General features: G+C 34.3%; 1 protein-coding gene across 1 annotated transcript; it reads right to left on the bottom strand.

The window, feature by feature from the left end:
* Positions 1-13,082: 13,082 nt before the first annotated feature.
* Positions 13,083-20,304, bottom strand: LOC139695023 (histone chaperone ASF1A-like). The gene is made up of 5 exons (XM_071593608.1): positions 20,125-20,304; positions 19,873-19,988; positions 19,143-19,258; positions 18,339-18,515; positions 13,083-14,339 (listed from the first exon to the last, which is right to left on the bottom strand). The coding sequence occupies exons 2-5, from the start codon at positions 19,979-19,981 to the stop codon at positions 14,070-14,072; spliced, it is 672 nt and encodes a 223-aa protein (XP_071449709.1). The 5' UTR covers positions 19,982-19,988; positions 20,125-20,304; the 3' UTR covers positions 13,083-14,069.
* Positions 20,305-22,690: the final 2,386 nt, after the last annotated feature.

Here is a 22,690-nt window from a genome sequence, read left to right as displayed (position 1 = left end):
GCAGCCATTTAATGTAGTTGCGGGTGTGGTGAAATGATAGATGAAGTATTATGGTTTTCCAATAATGTTGCATGCCAATAAGTCCCTAAGTCTGAACTTGAATGCATCATTTAACTGTGAGAAGTTTAAAGACTAATTAATATTTATATTTTCTTCCACAATCAGTTAACTAATTACATGATATAAGTGTTCAGGGAAATTTTCAAGACAGATATTTCCCATTAAATTTTCTTCATCGCCTGTAGTTGGGGAATGTCCTCTCATATAAACATATCCCTAATATTATTGCAAATACTATCATTGGAGTTTTTTTCCATTGAGTGGGATTATGTTATGTTATTATATTTAGTAGGTCATAAAGCCAATTAAATTGCCCCATTTATGTTCATATATGTATCCGTTTCACTACACTTGTTAATTAATTATGTTCAATAGCAATGTATTCAAGAGAAGAATTGTAGATAACAAAGTTATGTTTTATTTTTTCAGTTTTTGCATTGAGCATTATGTTTTAAGGCTGTTGTATTTTGTCATCAATGAAAGGGTTTTTTTTCTTATTATGAAAAGGCATTTTTTTTCATTTTCCTATCTAATTATTCCCTACTTCTTTTTCATTGCTACTGTTTCTTGAATTATTTGTGATTAAATAGCATAACTTTCCATCCTCTGTACTAGCAATAATGGCTAGTTGGAAGAAAATATGGAAATGAACCCCTGTAGGCTGTGCACTGATATTTGAAGGATAAATTAGGGAAAAAAGGACCTGTAATGATTATTGATAAGGTAATTATGATTCCATCAGGTTTGAATGGCAGTCTGAAATAGTTCAAATTTCCTGAATGAAAAACACTGCTAATAATGATTTGGTGGTCTTTCATAGCAAAAGTTTTTTGCACTGGATTGCAACCATTTCTGGAGTAATAATTTCTCCTTATCAGCCAAGGGATAATGGAGAGGTGATGTCAAATTTTATCATTTATTGATTTAAAGAAAATTAGTTAATTATTTTCCATTTTATTGTTCTCCCTATTTATACAAAAATGTTTTACAAGTATAATGGACTACTTGTTCACTATAAAATATATGGCTTATTCAAAAATTAGAATTTAAAAATATTAGGAAGATGCTGACAATGAGACAAAAATAATTTCTTTAATGAGTTTTGATAGAATGGCACATTCTATCAAAACGCTCCTGTCCATTCTATTAGAGGCCCTGGCTAACTTTTATTCCGATCCTAAAGCAAAGGTCAAAATATGACAAAAATTCACAGACATTTACTAAGTCTCATGAAACTTTCAATTCTGCCTCTGTGCTTCAAGTGTTTCTGGATTGTTTATATCCAATTGCATGTGCAACACCGCTGAGCTAATATAAAAGTGAATATCCCTATATAATGTCAAAGTACTGAAATTTTAAAAATTAGTGCCAATGTCCATTGTGAAAAAGTTTCACTGTTGATAAAAGAATAATTTTTGGTTTTATAATTTTGCCATAATATCTAAAAATATAAATTAATAGAGTGAGAATAATGATTGTAAATTTTACTGAATACTAATTTTAATGAGTTTTTTATAATTAAAATGAGCAAGGAAGCAGAATGATTTGAAATTCATAGGTTATATAAATGATGAGCTGAAACCTTGGAAAGTTCAGGTAAATTAAATGTCAGTCCATGGAAAACTTGAGTGGTGATAAAAGTGCAGTGAAACCTCCCTTTTCATTGATGCAATTTGTTGATTAATCTTAAAATAATTACCGTTAATAGTTCTGTGTTGTTGAAACAATTTTCTGATCAAAAGTTTGCTTATCTTCACTTCATACTTAAATAATGTGTGCAGTTTTTGTCATAGTGGTTCAATTACTGTTGGTTATCTACTTTTTAGATTGTTGAAGAAGCAATCTTCCCCTCTGATACATAATGTGCATCTCCATTCATTTTCATTCACTGAAATCTTCATCATGCGTTTCAGTTAACTGGTGTATCTGTGTCTAATTGTTGTCATAAATTTGGTACCGAGTCAACAATTCTCCAGTCAGTTTCATTTTAAGAAATACTTTTTGTTTGATGATTGTGATGTGATATCTTTGAAAAAGATAAATGCTTGAACTTATTTCAAAACAAGATGCTTTTCTTGCTGTCTAGCTTCCAGGTTTGTTACCAAGAAATCTCCTATCCCCAGAGTAAATCTCTTTTTCATAGTTTTCCTTTATCAACTGCCTACTCAGTTGAAAAAGTGCCTAATACAGTAAATAGTTGGCTTTGAGTGCAAGATTTCACTAGTTATTGAGATTATAGCATCTGGACTAAAAATATCTGAGTATCATTCACTGCAAAAATATCACTAATATTAATGCAGTGAAGTTTCAGATTTAAATTACCACCATTTACATAATTATTTGTGGTCTCCGTCTAAATATTCATGAATGCATTAACCTCAAATTTAAGTTTCTGAACCTATAGTTAATGTATGATCTCATAGGATATTGCGAGCAAATGTTTTTTCTGTGGTTTTGATTATCATGATTTTTTTATGGTAATATTTCACATTTTGCTATATTTAAGCTAGTTTTTATTGAGGCTCCCTTTAAGCATTGTTTAAAATGACCTTTGGCGAAGTTATCTCTTGCTGTATTAATTTTGTATGGAGAAAGCATGTTATTTTAGTTTTCTGGTGTGAGTGGATGTAATAATAATTGATTCTGAGGCAATTTTCTTACCCTAATAGGGCTGGTGGGGGAGCAAAAAAGATTTAAGAGCCTCTGATATGAACATTAATTATTCTGCGAAGAGGGTGATTTGGGTGGATAAGGAGATGTTTTATTTATTTTAGAGCAGCATAAAGGACCTATATTAATTGACAATTAATCAAAGCCTACCTCAGGGTCTTTTACTGGGAATAGAGGGATTATACTACTATTTCCTCAGATTTAGTAAGTAGTATCCTAATAAAAAACATAAGCAATTCCAAAAATCGTGACGTGTGACAGGGAACAAGATAATAAAAAAATAAAACATTCTTTCTTTCCTTGTGGTCCTTTCAGTAAGCAGTGATGAAATTGATGGATAGCATTGATTAAATCATAGACACTATTTGGATATGTTAATTTCAGTTTTCCTCAAGAATAATAAGCTGTTTTTTTTTATCATTTTAAAAAGCTAAAAATAACTGCATACATTTTGTATTTCCTCATGTACTTGCATGAAAAAATGATCGCTTTCCTTTCTATTTTCCCACCTCCCCCACTCTCTGCCCCCAATCTTGAAATTCTGCCTATTCCTATATTCAACCTCCATCAATTTTCCTTGATACATTTGATACTTATGAAGCCTCCGATCATACAACCCCTCCCCAAGATGATTATACTATATCTCCACACACAGCCAATCCCATTCCACACGACCCAACCTCATATAGTCTTCCTTCCATCTCTTACTTCAACATCAGCCCAGGATACTCCATCCCCGAACCCGACGAAATTGATTGGTCTAAATTTATGCAGCAGTCCCTCCAGCTTATCTACCATATACCGATAGCCCCACAGCATTCCTCGATGCTTTCACTTCCCTAGCCTCATCCCTAAATCTACACTGTGCTCATATAAGCAATTTAGTGTAGCAAATATGATGGCCCTCAGAATAGGTGCAGCAGAATATCAGCAAATCGATTAAAACTTTGAAAAACCCTTCAATATCCTAACTCCAAATTGCCCAACTTTCACCACAAAAAAATTAAGTAAAACATGAAAAGCATTACCTCAATTATCCAACAACCTTGCTTCCAAAGGAAATATATTACAGTGGAATAGTTATAGGTGTACTAAATTTGTCTTGGTCTTGGTTATGCATCTGTTCTTCAAATTCTGTTTTTCTAGGTAAAGCCTATTTCCTTCAAAAGAGAATCCAAGGACTTATCTTGTCACCATATTTCAGAATATTAATAAAAATATATTAGATGAATATTTTTAATGTCAAAGTCTGGTTTTGTTATTCAAAGTGCATTTGCTGTTTTATATTCTTGATATACAGTTTGATATACGCTTGATATGCGGTTGAGCCAGGAACCATTGAATACAGTTTCATGGTTAAACAGAAGAAAAATTTAATTTTTCTTGAAGGAATTTTAAAGAAGCAAGTTGTATAATTCTGGTCCATGGAAATCAACTGAGAATCAAAACCAAGGACTGAACTGATACCTGAACCAAAATGAAGTACCCAAATGATAGAATATGCTTTTCAATGATTGGAGGTATTGTTTTGATCATTTTCATTTACTCATCCACTCTTTAATCATGGGCAGCTGTCTATAAGAAGGAAAAATTGAATTAGGTGACAGTTTCTTATTTATGCAATATTCCCACTCACCAGGAAATCACAAATTTTAAAGGTAACTGGGACTTCCACCTAAGTGCCCAATCTTTAGGTTCCATGAGACCAATAATTTACAAATTGACATTAAATTATTTCCCTCTTCGAGTAGCTTCAGGCGTGATGTGATGGAAGTCTAACGTAATGAATAACTGATTGTAGCACTTTTCCACTTGATAAAATTTAATTTTACATCCGGGTACAATGTATTACATCCTCATCAGGTAACTTTTTGTTGCTCAATGATGATGTAATACATCGAAACCCAGCCGTAAAATAAAATTTTATCAAGTGGAAAAGTGCGACAATCAGTTATTCATTATTTCACTCTTCGTTTACATTTTCTATTTCCTTAATTGCCAATCTTTTGTTCACATTAATTCTTATCTCATGGAACAGATGACATATCCTTTCATGATATAAATTTATATTACTGATATATCCACCCTTGACCCATTAAGAAAACATTTATTCATTGAAAACTGCCACAAATGACAGTACCGTCTGCAAAAACTAAGTATGTCTGGAGATGGTGTTTTCGTATGCCTACCTACATCATTTACGTCTCTATGTAAAGGTTGATACTAATTAAAGCCAGAAATAATATCGGGGAAAAACATGTCGGGGCAGGGTTGCCACCAATATTTTTAAATCTTGTTATTCATGGAAAAATATCTAACCATATATTGAACTGTGGGATTTTGATTCAAAGTATACAAGTTTGAGAGTGAATGGCAAGTGTTAAACTAAGAATTGAAGAAGTTGTGATTCTCTGTGGCAGTTGGAAAGAGCTATAGTAATATTTATGTGGGTAATCTTAATATGGGCCTCTAATGATATAACAAACTTGACTTTTGAATGAATGTTGCATGAACAAAATCATGCATGCATTCAAGTGATTCTCCAAAGTGATCCATAGAATGTGCATGAATCACTAACTTTAAGTGAGCATTGACCCTTCAAAACTTCATTTTTCTAAAGGTCATTTCACACAAGTCATTATGCTAAACAATATTCAAATTTTGTAAGCATTTTGAAACTGCTGTGGGAAAGTTTAAGTTAAGGTTGGAATGATTGACATTCTGAGAAAAAAATTGCTCCAAACCCCTCTTTTGGTAAATGTGATGCCAATTTACCTTCACTGTCAGGCTTAGTGAGGACAGAATCAGCGGAATGATTCAAAGTATCTCAATTTTTGCATTGCCAAGAATTAAATTGCATGTGTCGTTGTGGATGCACAGGATTCACAATGGAATATAATGATATGAGGGTAATCGATTATTCCAGTGACCTTTGTTTTAGATCTTAGTCCTCTTTGCTTTTTCATTCAGTCTGCATAGTTTCTATTTGATGGCATTTACCTCTGCAGAACCTACTTGCACTGATATTTGAATTCAATTGATATTAAGTCATACCAAAAGGGTACCCAAACAGCATTTAATCATACTGAATAATTTTCTGTGATGATTACTTCTGGATATATACAGGGATGTAAGGAACCAATATCAATAGCGATTTCTATGTTAGTCTTTAATTACTAATTATGGATGAACCATTTTAAGACTATGTGGGAAGAAAGGAAATATTCCTTTCCTCATGTATCCACAACTGCTTAAAATCACAGAAGGTGAAGGTGTTCAACGAAATGCCCATACCTTGTTCCACAGATTATTTTTCCTCATTGAAACCCATTGATGTTTTCAAATTGTGTTGCTTTGAACCACACAATCCAGCAGTAATCAGTTAACTGCTTTCATTAAAAATACTTGTGTGATTTTAGTAGTAAGACATTCATGTCATCTAAAAGTTGAATGAGTGAAATTAGCATGCTCAATTCATTTCCTTAACTGAATTTTCAGGTAAGATCTTGATGAAAAACTAGAGCTGTGTACTTTATATTTCACTTTGAGAAATGAAATCTGCTACCTATATTTCCAATATTTTCTACCATGCTGGTCATGTTTCAAAATGCACAATTACATGTTAGGAAGTATTTTTCCATCCAGATTTTTTTACAGTGTGCTAAAAACACAGTAGACTGATTTGCTGGCCTACATTTTGTTGGTAAGAATGTGATAATGATACAGTTGAATCCCATAAAATGTAAGAGATTCACATAGCTGTTTAAATTATTCATGTATTTATTCTCAACATATTTCAATTAGAAATTTGCCTGTCTTTAGTATAATAGGTACTTCTCAATTAGCTGAGAAGCAAAACACCAAAATCCACTTGGTGCAAGTCATTGTAAAAACAGTATAATGAAATTCAATATACTTTCTTAAATTATGTACATTTTAAATGAATGATTCTGAAGGAACTTGTAATTATTTTTTGCTGATAAACGATTTGGTGTCAAAATAATTGAAGGAACTGCTGTTTTCATTTGATACTATATGTACATTTATTTTCTGTTCATTGCAGATTTTGATATCTCATATAGTTGTAGATATATAATTTTTTAATATTGTAAGAAAAATCAATTTCTTCATCTAGTGTTGATTCAAAGTTTTCAGGAAAATTTTAGTTGCACATGTATAAAATGAATCAAATGAAATAAACTTGATCTGATATTTATCAATATACTTCATAGTTGTGTTATTCTTGTACAAATATTCGACTGGTGTTTGCAATGACTTAACCCTTACATAGTCAACTCTGAGGAAGTGGTAGTCCAGGGGTAGAGTGTTGGATTGCTGACTGGAGGGCCGAGGTTCAACTTCCGGGCCTACCTCTCACGGTACTCTCAGCTTTACCCAAGCTTTGTGATTTCTCGGGTAACAGAACTACTTGGGAATCCATAGTCGACACCCAGAAAGGAGCTGACCCCGCCCTGAAGTGTGAATTTAACACACTTAGGGCTTAGTATCGGGTAAACTCTACCATTACCTACCAAACCAACCTTTGGGTTGATTACTGTGTGTATGTTTTCATTATTATTCATTCAATATTAAGTATGTAATAATAATATCATATATTACAATTTCAGATCTGGATCTGTGAAATTTTCATGTGAACAAATGGCAACACTTAAAAAAAATGGGCTTTTGTCAAGTAACTTATTGACACATGACAGGTAATATGCTAAACTTTCTCTTGCTCATTTCAAGTCAGAGGACTGATTCATAAATAAATAATTAAAATATATAATAAAAAAGTTATATATAAAAAAAATTTGATCCTTGTCCTTGGGCAATGTAAACTCTGGCCCGCAGAGCAAAAGGTTGGGGCACCCCTGTTATATTAACCCAGAGAGAGCAGAGTGGTGGGGTAATTTGTAAGATATCAGCACACTAAATCTCCAACATCTGCTGTTAACATTGCGCAAAAAAGAGCCAACCTATTGAACCACATGGCTTCATTTTAGACTAAACCAATCAGGGATACCATATTCACCATGTGTCTATTGACTATCTCAAGAAATATACCTACTATGGAAACTGAAAATATCACTACTGCAACCATTTTTAGCGGATACGTACAATCATTTTTACATGTTTGCTCTAATTACATATATGGATGGATAATATAGCTCAGTCACTCTTAGTTTCAAATCTGTCTTCCTTTAACAAAGGAAGCTGTGCTATAAACTGGAATGCAGGCCCTAGAGATCACTGCAAACCATTGTGCATTGCTTATTATGCTATGACTGCACAGCCCACATATTTGTAAATGCATGTGATTTATAGGAAAATTTAAATAATATGACTCAATTCGGTACAGCACATATTTGCAAAATATCAAACAACCTAAACACATCATAATCTTGCTTGGCTAGCATCCAAAACTGTGAAATCCATTGAAAGCACATGAGTGACCCTGGCTAGTTTCAGCAGACAGATTAAAGCACCAACATCAAAAACCAAACTGCATCATTGGCCAAAATTGAAATGAATGAATTTTTTGAGACAGAAGCCAATTACTTGGTTTTCAAGTAAATTGCATTTACTATTTGCTTTGAATATATTATAATTAGTATTCAGCCATTCATGTGAAAGTTAATCTAGAAACTTACCAATTAAGATCTAACATCCATAATAACTACACCATTAGGGATAAAGCGAATCTGTATATTACATTTTGTAGACCATCTTCAACTTATACTCATTTCATGACATTAACATTCAATTGTAAAACTGGCTGTCAGTTCAGTTAAAACCAGATTACATCCCAAATTTCAAGAAAAGATGGTATATACCTGATTACTTGCTAACCCACATTAGTCAACTGTTGAATTATTTGGTGACAATCTTCATCATAATGAAGAATTTGGGTGAAATAGTAAGTTATGTTCATATTGACATTTAATATGGTTGCACCATTTATCAATATTAATGAAGTACATTAACAATTTAAGGTAGGTTTTAGATTGACACACTATACAGCAAAACAAAGATAATTTCTTTGCCTCTCAAAACAAAACGACGTCTGCCACTACATGGGCTTCTTCTATTCTATATGCTTCTCTGCACTCAGTCTAATTTTCCTATCCTATTCCTTCCCCATCCTCATTTATCTAAAGTTCTCCCCTCTATCACAGAAATACCCTCTCTTCCCTCACCATGCCTGTTGCTTCTCTTTCCTCTCAGTCCATTTCCATCCTTCTCCATACCTGCATTTTGAAAGCCCCTAATCCACAAAATACATCTGGCTTTAACAGCCACATTTCTGCACCATACAAAATCACATCCCCATAAAAATTTAATGAGTCTATTCTTAGCAAGAATATTGTATCATATAATGTCCCAGTCAATTTCCTCCTCCTTTTGAAAGCGTTATTGTCTGATGCAAGTCTTCCTTTGTCTCTACTACTGGCACCATTTTGGTCCAAAACATTTCCACCTGGTCTAGTTTACTCTTTAAATTATGAGAAACAAATTTGCACTTTTCTACAGGTTTATTGTAACATACAATGTGTTTCAGTTCATCAAACCATCTTCGGGTCGTACCTGAAGATGGCTTGACGAACTGGAATTCTTTTAATGTGAAATTTGGTTTTCTCAAAAATTGCATTATCTATATTTTGTTACAATTATTCTCATCCCATGCTTACTGCACTGAGTCTGAACTCAGCAATGATTACTGTTACCCTTTCCCTGATTGGCCAACTAATACTTGACCATCCCCAAACCCGACTGATTTTATGAATATCCCGCTGACTTTCATTCCTATCTCCAGTTCTTCTCATGCCCCTTCAACCATTTCCCACACACACATGTACATGTCGAAAAGCATGGATGATAATGGATATCCCTGTATTACTCCTCCTGATTCTCTATTTGCCACTTGCACCTGAGCAGTCTTACACTCGTACAGATTGTGGATAAGTTGTTTATCCCTGCAATCTACTTCAATTTTCCGCAATGCATTCATTAATTCAACAACTCACTCTAAAAAATTCCTTCTTGAAATCGAAGAAAAAATAAGTTAATCCACATTATATTCAATGTTCCTCTATATCTATATTCGTTGATAAATTGGACAATTTTCTCTATAATATGACAACTTATTCTAAGAGGCCTACAATAATTCTCACAGGAGACTTCAATTGTAACCTCCTTACTGATGGTTCCAAAGAAACTGCGGGAGATGCCGCAACAGTAACTTTTAACGGAGTCATCCGCTAATGTGCATTTCAATGCAACAATTTCAGAGTGTAAAAATCATTCGCCTTGACTGGGATTCGAACCCATATCCCTCAATATCCGGTCGAGTGCTTTAGCCACTTAAGCTACCGAGGCATCCCGTAGGTTAAGTGGCTAAAGCACTCGACCGGATATTGAGGGATCTGGGTTCGAATCCCAGTCAAGGCGAATGATTTTTACACTCTGAAATTGTTGCATTGAAATGCACATTAGCGGATGACTCCGTTAAAAGTTAGTTGCGGCATCTCCCGCAGTTTCTTTGGAATTTGTCAAAGTGAAAACACCATATGTGTTTAAAGTTGGCTTTAACCTCGTGGAGTGGCGCTTTGCGCACGACTATGAATGCCTGTGACATTGTATGTACGGTATTTCGTCACAAAATCTTGTTCCTTTAAAAGCCCCAAAATTTCAGAGTTTAAGAGGACGCCTCGGTAGCTTAAGTGGCTAAAGCACTCGACCGGATATTGAGGGATCTGGGTTCGAATCCCAGTCAAGGCGAATGATTTTTACACTCTGAAATTGTTACCTTACTGATGGTAATAATCAAAGAGAACTGCTGTCTCGACTAGCCTCCTATAACTTAAAACCCTTGGTGAATAATCCTACAAGAGTTACAGCTAGTTCTAAAACCCTGTTGGATAACATCTTCACAGACTATCCAGAATCCCAAGTTAAAACTGTTGTTTTTAACCCAGCTCTGTCTGATCACAGGGCAATTATGTCAGTTTTCAATGTGTCTGAAATTAGCAAATCTGCTGTTGCCCCTACCATATTAAAGAGCGTCTTTAGTGACTCCAATGTCAGCCACTTTCAACTTCTCTTGAGTCAAGAAAATTGGAAGTTGTTGAATGAGAATAACTCCCTGAACAGTAACTTTGACCTGTTCTACAGAACGTTTTTATTTCACTTTGAATCAGCCTTTCCCCTTGTACCATTTAAGCACCCTAAACCCATTCAAAAAAACTGGAGCACACCAGAAATTAGGCATTTGTCCAGGGTATTAAGGATAAAATCACAATATAATATGTCCTCTGCAGATAACACACTGCACCATGAATATTCTAACTTAAAAAAGCTGTACCGTATTATGATAAAGAAATCAAAGAAAGAATATAATGATAAACTAATCTTAAATGCAACCAATGACACAAAAATGGCATGGCATATTATTAAACAAAATTCTAGATCTAATTTAGTAGAGTTACCAGACCAAGTTAGGAATGATAAAAATAAACCAGCGGATCCAATAAAACTGGCAAACGGATTCAATAGTTCCTTCTTAAAGCTACTGATTGTTAATGCACAAGATCCTCCTCATGATATCAATATCTCCCTAGGTCTTACAAGTCTATTTTTCTTAAACCATGCAGCATTTCAGAGCTTGGCTCACACATTACCAAGGTAGGAAAGAAAGCCTCAACTGATATAAATAGTATATCAGGAAAAATAATTCACACACGCCTATGGGACTCGGACAAGAAATCATCTGTGTGTAGTGTCTGCTAGCATGATAATGATGTCCAAGGGACCTCGTTCTCTGGGCATCAAAATATTCAACAGGCTTCCCATTAGTTTAAAAAATGAGAAATCACTCTCTACTTTTAAAAATAAGTTATTTATGTACTTAAATGAAAAATGTTTTCACAGTGTGAACAACTACTTCAGTTCTGGGTAATTCTGAATTTTATATTGTGTAAATTCTTAATTGTGTGTGTAGGTGTAATTTTATTTTTCTTTTCTCTGGCTAGTAATCCAGTTACTGTACTTCTTGACGTACCCTATACGACTACATAATTGTATGATATTTTGTACCATACTTTTTACTTGTCAATAGGGGAAATAAAATTATTATTATTATCAGTGATCTCATAACTGCTATGGTAAGTAGAGCAGCTGTAACCAACCTCTGCAACCATTTGAGACAGTTCCAGATGCCCAAGACCTGTTCTGGATGACACTGGAAATTATCAGAAGAATGAATATACCATAAATTCAACCCCCTCAACATAGCATGATGCCACAGGACGCTAGGTGTGAACAAAAAAATGCCAATCTAGTGCCAATGCTATTTTAAGCCTAAGTGCATGGTCTTGAAATCTTATAATTAAAACAAAACTGGGATGTTATGTTTCCTACTACGTCATTTTATTGTAGATATTATATAATGACAAAAATGTGAAGGTGTAGATAGAAATGGCCCCTTTGGTCTTTCCCTTTTACTCAAATCACTACTTCCATTATTGTCTATCCAAATGATGTGCACTGAATGCAGTGATAATTATAATATCATGGTCATTTGCCAAAATCTTGGCTCTCAGCTATTGCAAGCTGTCAAGAATAGATCTCATAAAAATTTTTTTCCAAAGCACTCGTGCTCGACTAATCACTCCGTTCACTTTTACTTACATTGGTATGACAATGTAATGCTCCCTGTGCAGTAAACACATTTCAAAACAAAAAGGAAGTCCCTCTGGACCATCTGTGCAAAATTTTCCCCAATTTCCCTTTATGTTATGCATTTTCCTGACAATTTTCAGAATTTAAATAATGCCAGTCTTTCACAACACAGTGGCCACCCTATATAAGTAATATTTCCTCTCCTGTAAGGTCCTCAAAATCTCTCATGTTAACTATTGAGTAATACCCAAATAAGATTTGATTGAACGATGGACGATGAGCATACACTAATGAGAAAGTTGTGGGAAGATAAGCTGGCCTTACAAGACATTTCAGGTAAAAAAACCAGATAACAGCATTTTCCTGCTAGAACCTTTAACAGTAGCCACAGCAGGACACCAGCCATTACAAATGGAATTGAAAGAAAACTATGATCATGACAATGTAATAATTATCATCACACAAGCCATAAATTAAACGCCAGTAAAATATTAAGAAAGTTTAAATATATATTCCGAAATAATCTTCCTTTCAGCACACAACACTCATTCAACCAAAAAGCTCAGATTCGATCCATTTTTTGGACATGGTTTCAGCTATCTCCAAATGAAGTAGTTCCTCAAGAACCATACACCAAAGAAAAAACAAAAAACTCTTACTATAAACATGCAAGTGTATTGAAATATAAGAAATATATACAGGGATTAATTCTGACATATACAATTAGTTTAAATAATGTTAATCATTACTATCCACATTCAGTACCAGTGCTCAATCTTTAAAACAAAAACCTCACAAACATTACATAATTCTTTCAAATAATGACTTTCTCAGACAAAATTCCCTACACAAGTGAAATAGTATATGTATTGAAGGTTGACACACAGTTAGAGCACAACATCAACTTCAAGCAAGCTGCATCACACAAGTACATTTAGTAGACAATTTAGACAGAACTAAAAACAATGACCAGAGACAGAACTATCTCACAAAATATACGAATGTCCACAAAATCCTTACCCATTTACTATATCACACTAATCCACTTCCTAAAATTAAGATACACAGCAAATTGCTATAGAAAATTATCTTAGTTTTTTCCTGCAACACATCCAAATTTTCTAACACTTCTGAAGACCATTCAAACCAACAGCTGTTAAAAAAGTTAATCACAAAATATTCAACATTAAGCTTCAAAACTTCATTAAGATTTTACACCTGTACCAAGATCACTTTAAAATATAACAATATTTTATTTTGGATTATATCCACGGGAAATCAAATTAACACATTCACCACATCTAAAAACCATTAAAAAAGCAAAAATTTCTATTTTAAATTGCTAATACTCCATGTATCTTTCTCCAAGGCATTAAAAATTATTTCAATAATCTTCAATCCAGCAAACTGGGTTAAATGCAGTTGTTATCAGCTTAAAATTTTGTGCCTACCTAGTATCCTATGTATTATGAAAAATAAACTTGACAAAATGTTTCAAAGAATGATACACTTCACAATGACTATTGTCCGCACATGTTTCAAATAACTTTCCCAAATACTGGGGATCACCCTCAACACCTAGTCTTTTTGTTCAGTGGGATGAAGGTTTAAATTAATGTTTAACTGATATTTCCATTCACTACGCTTTCCATGACACTTCACATTACTTCCATCGCACTGCCTTGACTGCTGTTCCCATCAGCACCTGCAGCGAACCCGACAATTACTTTCATGGATCCTACAGCTTCAGAAACGTCCCCACTATTCACTCCATCCAAAGTGTCTGTACCTCCCATAGCTATTTCTTCAGGAGCAACCTCAACTCCAGAACTTTCCTTCGCGTTTGATGTGCTGCTACCATCGGCATCATCCCAATCAATCTTAAACCTGGTGACTCTGGGCTCAGATGCCAGTATATTGCGAGTTACCTATGGAGTAAGAATCAAAATATAAATATATCACAGAGATAATAAATCTCAGCAGAATCAATACCCAAGAGATGATGAAGACATCAAAGTTTACTTCAAATGTAGGAGTAACTGTTGCAGGATGGGGATCAAAACAACAAACAAATGACTTACCCATATACAACCAAAATGTTCCCAGCTTCACAAGACCAGTTTGGCGACGTAAAACCTACATCTCTGCTGAGTATTACCCACTCAAAAAGCCAAACAACTTGGGAAACAAATAATAGCAAAAACTTATGAAATATCGAATGGGAAAATTAACAAATAATCATTCATCGAATACATCATTTACTTAAGTAAACGATGCAAAGGAAAAATGAGCACAAACTTCAACATGGAGCACATTTTTGCAAGGCTTGGAAAATAGGTAGCAGAGGCAATAGGAGCAGTGTTGCTTGGAGAACTTTAAGGTGGGCATGGACAAGATAAAATGGATGGCAAGGAAAACAAAAAAGGCCAAGGTGGGTTGAAATTGGGTGAAATTTGAAAGAGGTAGGACAAGTGGATACCGGACATTATCATAGAGTAGAGAATATTTGGAGAGTGACCAAGAGGGAGGAAAATAAGGCACTTGGAATACCACTAAGGAAGAAACAAAGCATTAGAGTTAAAGAATGAGTGATTGTAATATGCAGCACAACTAAGGACTTTAAAAAAATTAGTTAGGGCTGATGTGTATATTAGTGTGTAATACCAGGATCCATAAAAAACTTACCTAAGCCAGCCACCACTAGTATTGCACTTCATTAAAAAATATTTATTTAAAATTATGCACTACAGGGGAGGAGTGCTGAAGTTCTCGAGAGGAGATATTAAGTGACATCAACTGCTCTACTCACAGCAATCAACATTAGAGGGTTGAGCTCTCACAGTACTGAATGGTATGTGCAATACACACATCACTGTACGAGGGCCAGTTCCTTTCCCTGTGCTCAAGTAATTACACACCATGGGAAACCAGTCAATTTTGGAGAATTTTAGCAACCTAAGTAAATGGCTGTTGTGCAAAGAATTTAATGGCAGCTTTATCTAAATGTTTTAATAATTTAATTTGAAACTTACCAAGAGCATAATAAAGGAGGCAATTCTATTCTAATAGAATTTTTCAGGTTGCACTTAGACTAAGATTAAATTAAATAATGATAATGCTTACACTTTTAGTGGATCAATCAAAGTACAGGTAGGCATTGACTTCTATGGCTCTTACATTAATGCTGCTTAAACCCCATGCAGATCCCACACTTAAATCATGCAAATGGACTATAGGCTTCACTATGGCACTCAGTACTTCAAGAGCAACAAAGGGATGTTTCAAGGAAAACAAATACTTTTCATTATTCCAATTGGAATGCATTTTACATGGGGTAGGATAGAAAAAATTAAAATACCATCAGAACATTTTAAAATGCCCTACTCATCAATGCAAGTAAAGTTTCTGCAGAAATTTAACTCAGTAAATATGCCATCCTTTTCATTCTATTCCACCTATTTTAAATGGTCAGTTAGCTGGATATTTAAAATTTTGATCTTGCCAACCATGTAACATCTATGAAAAGAGAAAGTTAAGTGCCATTTTACTTGGCATTCACCCCCCCTTCCCAATGCCACTGTGCCTTTAGAACAGCTGATTCTGTATAAATGATATTCACTTCCATGCTCTCTCTCTTTTAATGCTAGATCAACACAATACCTTGCAAGGGCATGCGGCAGGGGCGTTAGGTCACCACCCATTAACTAGAATAAAATCACATGCAACACCAAATCATGTTACCCCTACACAAATATTACGTAGATTGCTCAAGCACTCAACAAACCTTAATCACATGAAAGAAAGTACATACAGGCAACAATATTTAATAACAGGATACATACATTCAAATCATGCCGTAGAACTATTTCAAGACGGGTCTATTAAATAAAAAGAATAATATGCAGGAAGAAACATACTAGACAAATATATACACTACCAATTCTAATTATCTTCCACCCCTAATTATTGCCACCCATATGAAGGATTAACTCAAAAATACCGAAATTCCTCCAGCCCTCACCTTCAAGACTTCTCATCCTTCCCTCAATAATCCTGAACCATTTCAACAAAATGCCATAAAATCTTGTGCTGTATTCTCTTGACTACATATTTGTGTTGAAACCAATCAGGTTTCAATTGTTCCCAGCTTAACTTTGTGGAAATTCATTTTAATTAAATGAAGAATACAATCTACCTGGTGATGATGCTCGAGTGTTGTAACTGGTTGTACGTGAATTAAGGACAGTAGAAAGATACATTGTATTCTTCATTTAATTACCAATCAGGTCCTTTGAAAAAATGTCCAGAACATGACAGGTGCTATTGATTTCTTATAAGTAGCACTAAGATTACCATGCCTGATTACCAGCAAATGTCATTCCAGCATTTTGTGTTACAAATTTCTCTGCATAGCATCCTCATTTTAAATGTTTTAGATTCTTAATTTATGAATGATCAATCAATGATTACATTGTTATATAGTTGTCACACAGACCTATGCATTTATACATGCACACCTGCAGTTGGTTGCATAGGAATTCTAGAAATATTTGACAATGCTTCTTTACAGAGAAATGCAGTATTTTAAGTCACTTAAGCATATTAACTTTAAGTTTTACTGTATTTTAGGTCACTTTAGTCCGAAGGTACCTTTCATGAAAGTTACTGCTGCATTTGCAAAGTCATCCTAAGATTCCCGACTGGCGTAATACAGCCAAACATTATTCCATTGTCTGTCAATGAGAGAAAGTAATGCTACACAGTATTGCACATGCTGCAGGTGTTCTAATGTCATCCAAATTACATTTATATATTTTGGTTGAATTAGGTAATCATCGAAACCATGGTCTTAAGTTATTGAATTTCATTGTAGTATAACAAAATATACCTTATTCAACCAAAATGTCCACCAAATTCCATTAAGTATCGCCGGAAACCACCAACTTGATTGCATTTGAAATGTAATGAAATAATTGATCAGGTGATGATGACGTTCAACGTCGAAACCTGGGTCGTGTTTTTAAATAAAGTGTGTGGAATTACAAAGTCAATTATTTCATTACATTTCAATATTTTATGCAAATTCCACAAAGTTACGCCTGAGACAACAAATTTGATTGCATTTATATAATTAGAAAAATTAGTATATACAGCTTGGATGGCACTCAATTTTTTCTTAAAAAAAAAACAAAATTTGTCACCTCGTAGGTAAATTAAGGTATCATATTACTCGTGCCCCTTTGATTCAATCGAAATTTACAGACCAAACCACTAAGAGTAGAAGTTTTATTCGGAACATGGGGAAAATTAACCTTCATTCACCATAGGTCACCAGTGAAAATATAAAATAAAAATCAAAGGTAGGCTTGTTTCAGTCCAACTCACAATGGAGAGAAGTTTTAGAAGCATTCACCAGTAATTTCCATGTTAAGAAAACAGGAAAATTCTATAATTACTTTTAACACAGCATTTAGTTATCATGCATTAACACTTTCTAATCATTTAACAAGGCATGATGAATTCGATGGCATGAGGCTCTACTTTATGGAAGTTATTGAATTATTGATATTAATGATCACTGAATAAATTAATGTTTCTTTTCACACAAAAACTTTATTATAATACCACTACTACACTTTCGACACATTGGCAACATTATCGGTCATCAATACCTGACAATGCCGCCTATGGGTGAAAACCGGTAGTGTAAGAATAAAAATTAAGTGAAAAAATACAAAATTTATTTATTCAGTGAACAAGCCATAAGTTTATTTTCCCTGACAATTGCAAAAAATCTCACCACATTTTTTTGGTTTCCTGGGTATTTCATTGGTTTAACAGAAATTGCAGGAGTCCAAATAAGAATTCAAAAAGCAAACTGTGCATACGCATTCTAAATTTATTCTTTAACTCAACAATTAACTTACTTTTGTAAAATCTGGATGAGGAGGAGGATTTTCTCTGAGCTCGGGATCCGAATATTCATTGTTTGTAAAGTAGCCAACACGAACAAACTCTCGCTTCCTGTAAGAGCATGTTAAAAGAACTACCGTAACACCAAGTGCATCACCATCGGGGATTCGACGGACGTCAGGAGGATCAGCCTGTAATGTTAAATAAAGTTAACGATATTCATACTGAAAAAATGATGTCACATTCATACTTGATCATATTTCGGAGGGCATTCATGAAAACCAGATAAACGTTAAGAAAAAGTGAAATGAGTAGTATTCACGACATTTATCGAGGTGCATAGTGAAAAGTCGTGAAATTATTAACAACAGGGTAAATATTTAGCATTTATAAACCATACGGTCATTAAGTAGCTCGAACGCCTTGATATTTTTACATCAAATATTCGGTAGGGAACAGTTTAGCTAGAAACGTCTCTTTTGAGACATCATAGAAATCGCGAAAAACCTCACAAAAATGAAAACTAACATGTGTTAACGTTAGTGAGGAGTTGTTTCCGAAATAAAATACGGCAGGGAAAACGGATGCAGGGGATAATAATAGACTATGCAATTTGAAGACGCTGATAAATAGGAAAGGTAGGTAAGCTGGGAAAGGATAAGGTACTTCACTTATGTATCAATTACCAAGGTATTGAGGCGAACGACGATTTCAAAATGTTAAGTATTGCATAACAATATTGATTAATATTAATTGTATAAATCATTATAAATTGCAAATATATAACATTAATAAGAAATAAATTCCATATGACTTGCCTGAAAAACGAACATATGCCTTCCCTCAGCAACTGGTCCAACATAAACGGTGTCCAACACCTGATCATACTCCTCACTTTCAGCAGATCCAACATAAATCATTTTCCACTCAAGGTCTGCAAATCAAAAAGGTGATGAGACTTTGAAAGTATCTCCATTATTGTCAACTATGATATTAATTCAATGGAAAATCAATGCCCACTTCAACGGCATTTCATGAAAATCCTTAAAGGTATTCCGAAATTAAGAGTTTAATCCAATTACAATAAGTCAGATTTTCTGATCGCAAGTTTATTGTTCGTGTTCATTTCCCTTCAGACCGAATTACATACCAGTGTAATCGGTTACTGAGAATCAAATGTAGCATGCCCCTTTTTCCTAATTTATCAGTAACCGTGGACCCAATGAAAATATATGTAACGTGAGTGGTAGTGTCAACACTCGAGCCCATTCTTACCATTGCTAAGTGAATACACAAACCCATGCTCCAAAATTACGACATCCGGTGTTACATGCTGGAGTAAGACGCTTTACTTCAATTTAACGTTGGGTACCTTCGCGTAATAACTTGTCTGAACTAAATGAAAACCAGAAAGATATGGTGTTCTCCGTAAAATGGAGCACGATTAATCAACGTTCGAGTACATCGGAACACCAGACATATCAACGCAAACATCACATTTTAACCAATTAATCACCCGAATGGTGCAGCTTAAAAACCTTGTCTTACCTTCTTTTAAATCTTCAATACACTCAAAAGTTATTTCGAACTGGAATGGATTCAAGAAGGGCGATGGGTTATCGAAAACCACAACATTGCACATGTGAACTTTTGCCATTTTAGTGCTGGAAATAGAAAAATGCTTAGGTTACTCGTATATCTAACAAATGGAATTGTACAAAATCAAACAATACAAGAAGTAATTCTGTACGAATGAACTATTCAGCTAAGCTTGCACGGTTGCCAAAAGAAATTACAAACCTGCTGAACGCAGTTCAAGAGTATATCTTTAATCACTTAATAACCACACTCGAACACTAATACTGTCTATTCTAGTTCACTCAGTGCGATTTTAAATGTAACAATCAGCAAACTATATTTCACCGAATGATACGACACGACTTGGCGGGAAGTCACTGCACCATGACATAAAAGTAGCTGATCGCATATTGGCTGGCGCTGTTGAGAATGTGTTAAATTTAAACCAATTTATATTATTGGTTGATTTTAAAAACCTTCGCTGTTCAGGAAAAATATAAAAAAACCACCAAATTAATTAATATGAAAACTTGAAAAGCAAATGCTAATGTATTAAATAAAACAATATAATAATAGGTCATTAAATATTTCCGTAGGAAAATATATGAGTAACGAAATCAGAATGATTCAAACAACCTAATTGATTAGCGGGAGAATAAGTCGTTCATATCAACGGATCGTAAGCTTTTGGATCGCTTTCAAAGAATATAATTGCATACATCATTAGTTTCACATTGTTCTTTATTATGTAATTAATTACTTACATAGCTACTAGGTTAAAGTAGTACCAATGTTGCGTTCGTATCAGGGAACCCTTAGGAAAGGAGTATCACTGTGGGGGGTAGTTAGGAAGGAAAAGATTTTCACATCGACGGTTAAGGTTGTTTGAGTAAGTGTGAAGGATTTTCCTAAGGTAGGAAAAGCTGGTCTTGTCATGAAAAATCAATGCCGCATCTTGAGTGCATTATAAAATAACTTTCTCTCATAAAAACTATTTAATTTTCTTATTATCTTTGAAACAATGACCCCACAACGTGTTTGCATGAGTCGAAAATTATTATCCGTAAAAATGTAAGTAATACTCAATGTGAATTAAAATACAGAAATATATGCACGATACCTTTCATGAACAAATGCGAAGGACCTCTGATTCACAAAATGAAACATTTTCAACGAAAAATACTACAGGTATTTCATACACGACGGTTACAAATGGGGTGCCATTTATCAAAATCTTGGGAATCGCTTAAACAGAAGTTACAGTTTTGTGTAGTCTTTAGCGTAGACCATATTAATTTTCATTGAACCATAAAATAGGAAATTGTTTACAATAGCCACCCCAGAGATACCTGTAGCTGGGCTGTTGAGAAGTCTATTTACATGTGAGCATGCCAATATACCATCACATGATTCCCTCAGTTCTTTTGTTAGGTATGGAATCATGATCATATAGTTTATATATCTTTCAGGTTCTGATTCATGTGAAAGTTCATCTAAAATAGTACTAACTAAGATTCACTTCCATAACCACACCATTAGGTATGAAGTGAATTGGATTACTACCTATTGAAGACTTTCCACAACTTACAACTCATTCCATAACAACGTTCGATTGTACAACTGGCTGCCAGCTCAGTTAAAATCGGATTGTATCCCTAATTTCAAGACAAGGGTGTATACCAGGTTACTTGCTAACCCAATTCACTCCATTAATAAATTCTTGTATCTGAATCATACATAAGAAGCCACGCTTATTTGTCGAGAAATATTCATTTTGACATTTAATATGGTTGTACCATTTCTCAAATTGAATCTAGTTTAATAATAATCATTTCAAGTGACTCATGTGGGAAACTATTCACCAAGAGTGAAAAGAAGATTGAGCATTTCTGGGAAAAGATAAATTATCTTTCAGGAATCACTTGAAGACTTCACCGAAACTATCTCTTAACGAATTCAAAATGTATGATTATGATTTTTAGAGCAAGTACTTATTTCAACATCATATTGGAGAAAATGAATACCACGAGGCAAGGTGGTAGTTTTTCAAAATTATTAGTAGCGTTGCTTCGAAGCCTAGCCAAGTGAGTGGCTTTGAATCCATTATTTTCTTTCTTAGTTATACTAGGCTCTCCACGAGTCAATTCACACCTTATCATTCGCCATTTTCCCTAGTAATTGCATGAGAATGACAGAAATAGGCAGGGAGTTAAATCTGGGATGACAGATCACAGTACTTTTCAACATTATCCGAGGCAGTGGGAAGAGAGAACAATGCACTGTAGTATCAATAGAGATATTAGATGATAATTCAAGCCTTGCTCATAAAAAATAAGATTTTTCAAGAAAAATGCTAGGTTCCAGCCCTAAGTAGACAAATCAGTTCATCTACATGGAAAATATTTGAGAAAAAATGAACAAAGCACTAAATATGATGGATATCAATCAGGAGAAGAAATACATTCATAAGTAGCATTTACAAAAAAGGGGAGCCATCAGTGCACACCTTGGGATATAAATATCGGTCAAATTAGCAAAGGTGGTAGAAACGGTGCAGAAGAATGCATAGTGCAATGCAAGTAGTTGGTATTAGATTGCACTCAAAACATCCTTTGGTCTACTCTAATGCAGCAAGGGAAACTTTCAGGAAATTGTAAGGGTTCAATATTCTAATTGTTTCAATAAAGCAAACTAGAAAACAGTACCACATTTGCTTTCCACCAACCAATATTTCAATCAACCAACAAATAAATAACAAACACACATCCCAAAAGGGAATAACATACAA

This window comes from Hetaerina americana, unplaced genomic scaffold (assembly GCF_022747635.1).
Source record: "Hetaerina americana unplaced genomic scaffold, ioHetAmer1.1.p SCAF_6, whole genome shotgun sequence".
NCBI lineage: Eukaryota > Metazoa > Arthropoda > Insecta > Odonata > Calopterygidae > Hetaerina > Hetaerina americana.
The sequence above is the reverse complement of the archived record's forward strand: the minus strand, read 5'-3'. Positions and strand labels throughout refer to the sequence as shown.

Coding starts and splice junctions, on each gene's coding strand:
- LOC139695023 (XM_071593608.1), bottom strand. CDS start 19,981: ATGGCAAAAGTTCACATGTGCAATGTTGTGGTTTTCGATAACCCATCG. Junction 18,516..19,142: donor GGCATATGTTCGTTTTTCAG/GCAAGTCATATG, acceptor TTAACATTACAG/GCTGATCCTCCTGACGTCCG. Junction 14,340..18,338: donor CTCATCCAGATTTTACAAAA/GTAAGTTAATTG, acceptor CTTACTCCATAG/GTAACTCGCAATATACTGGC.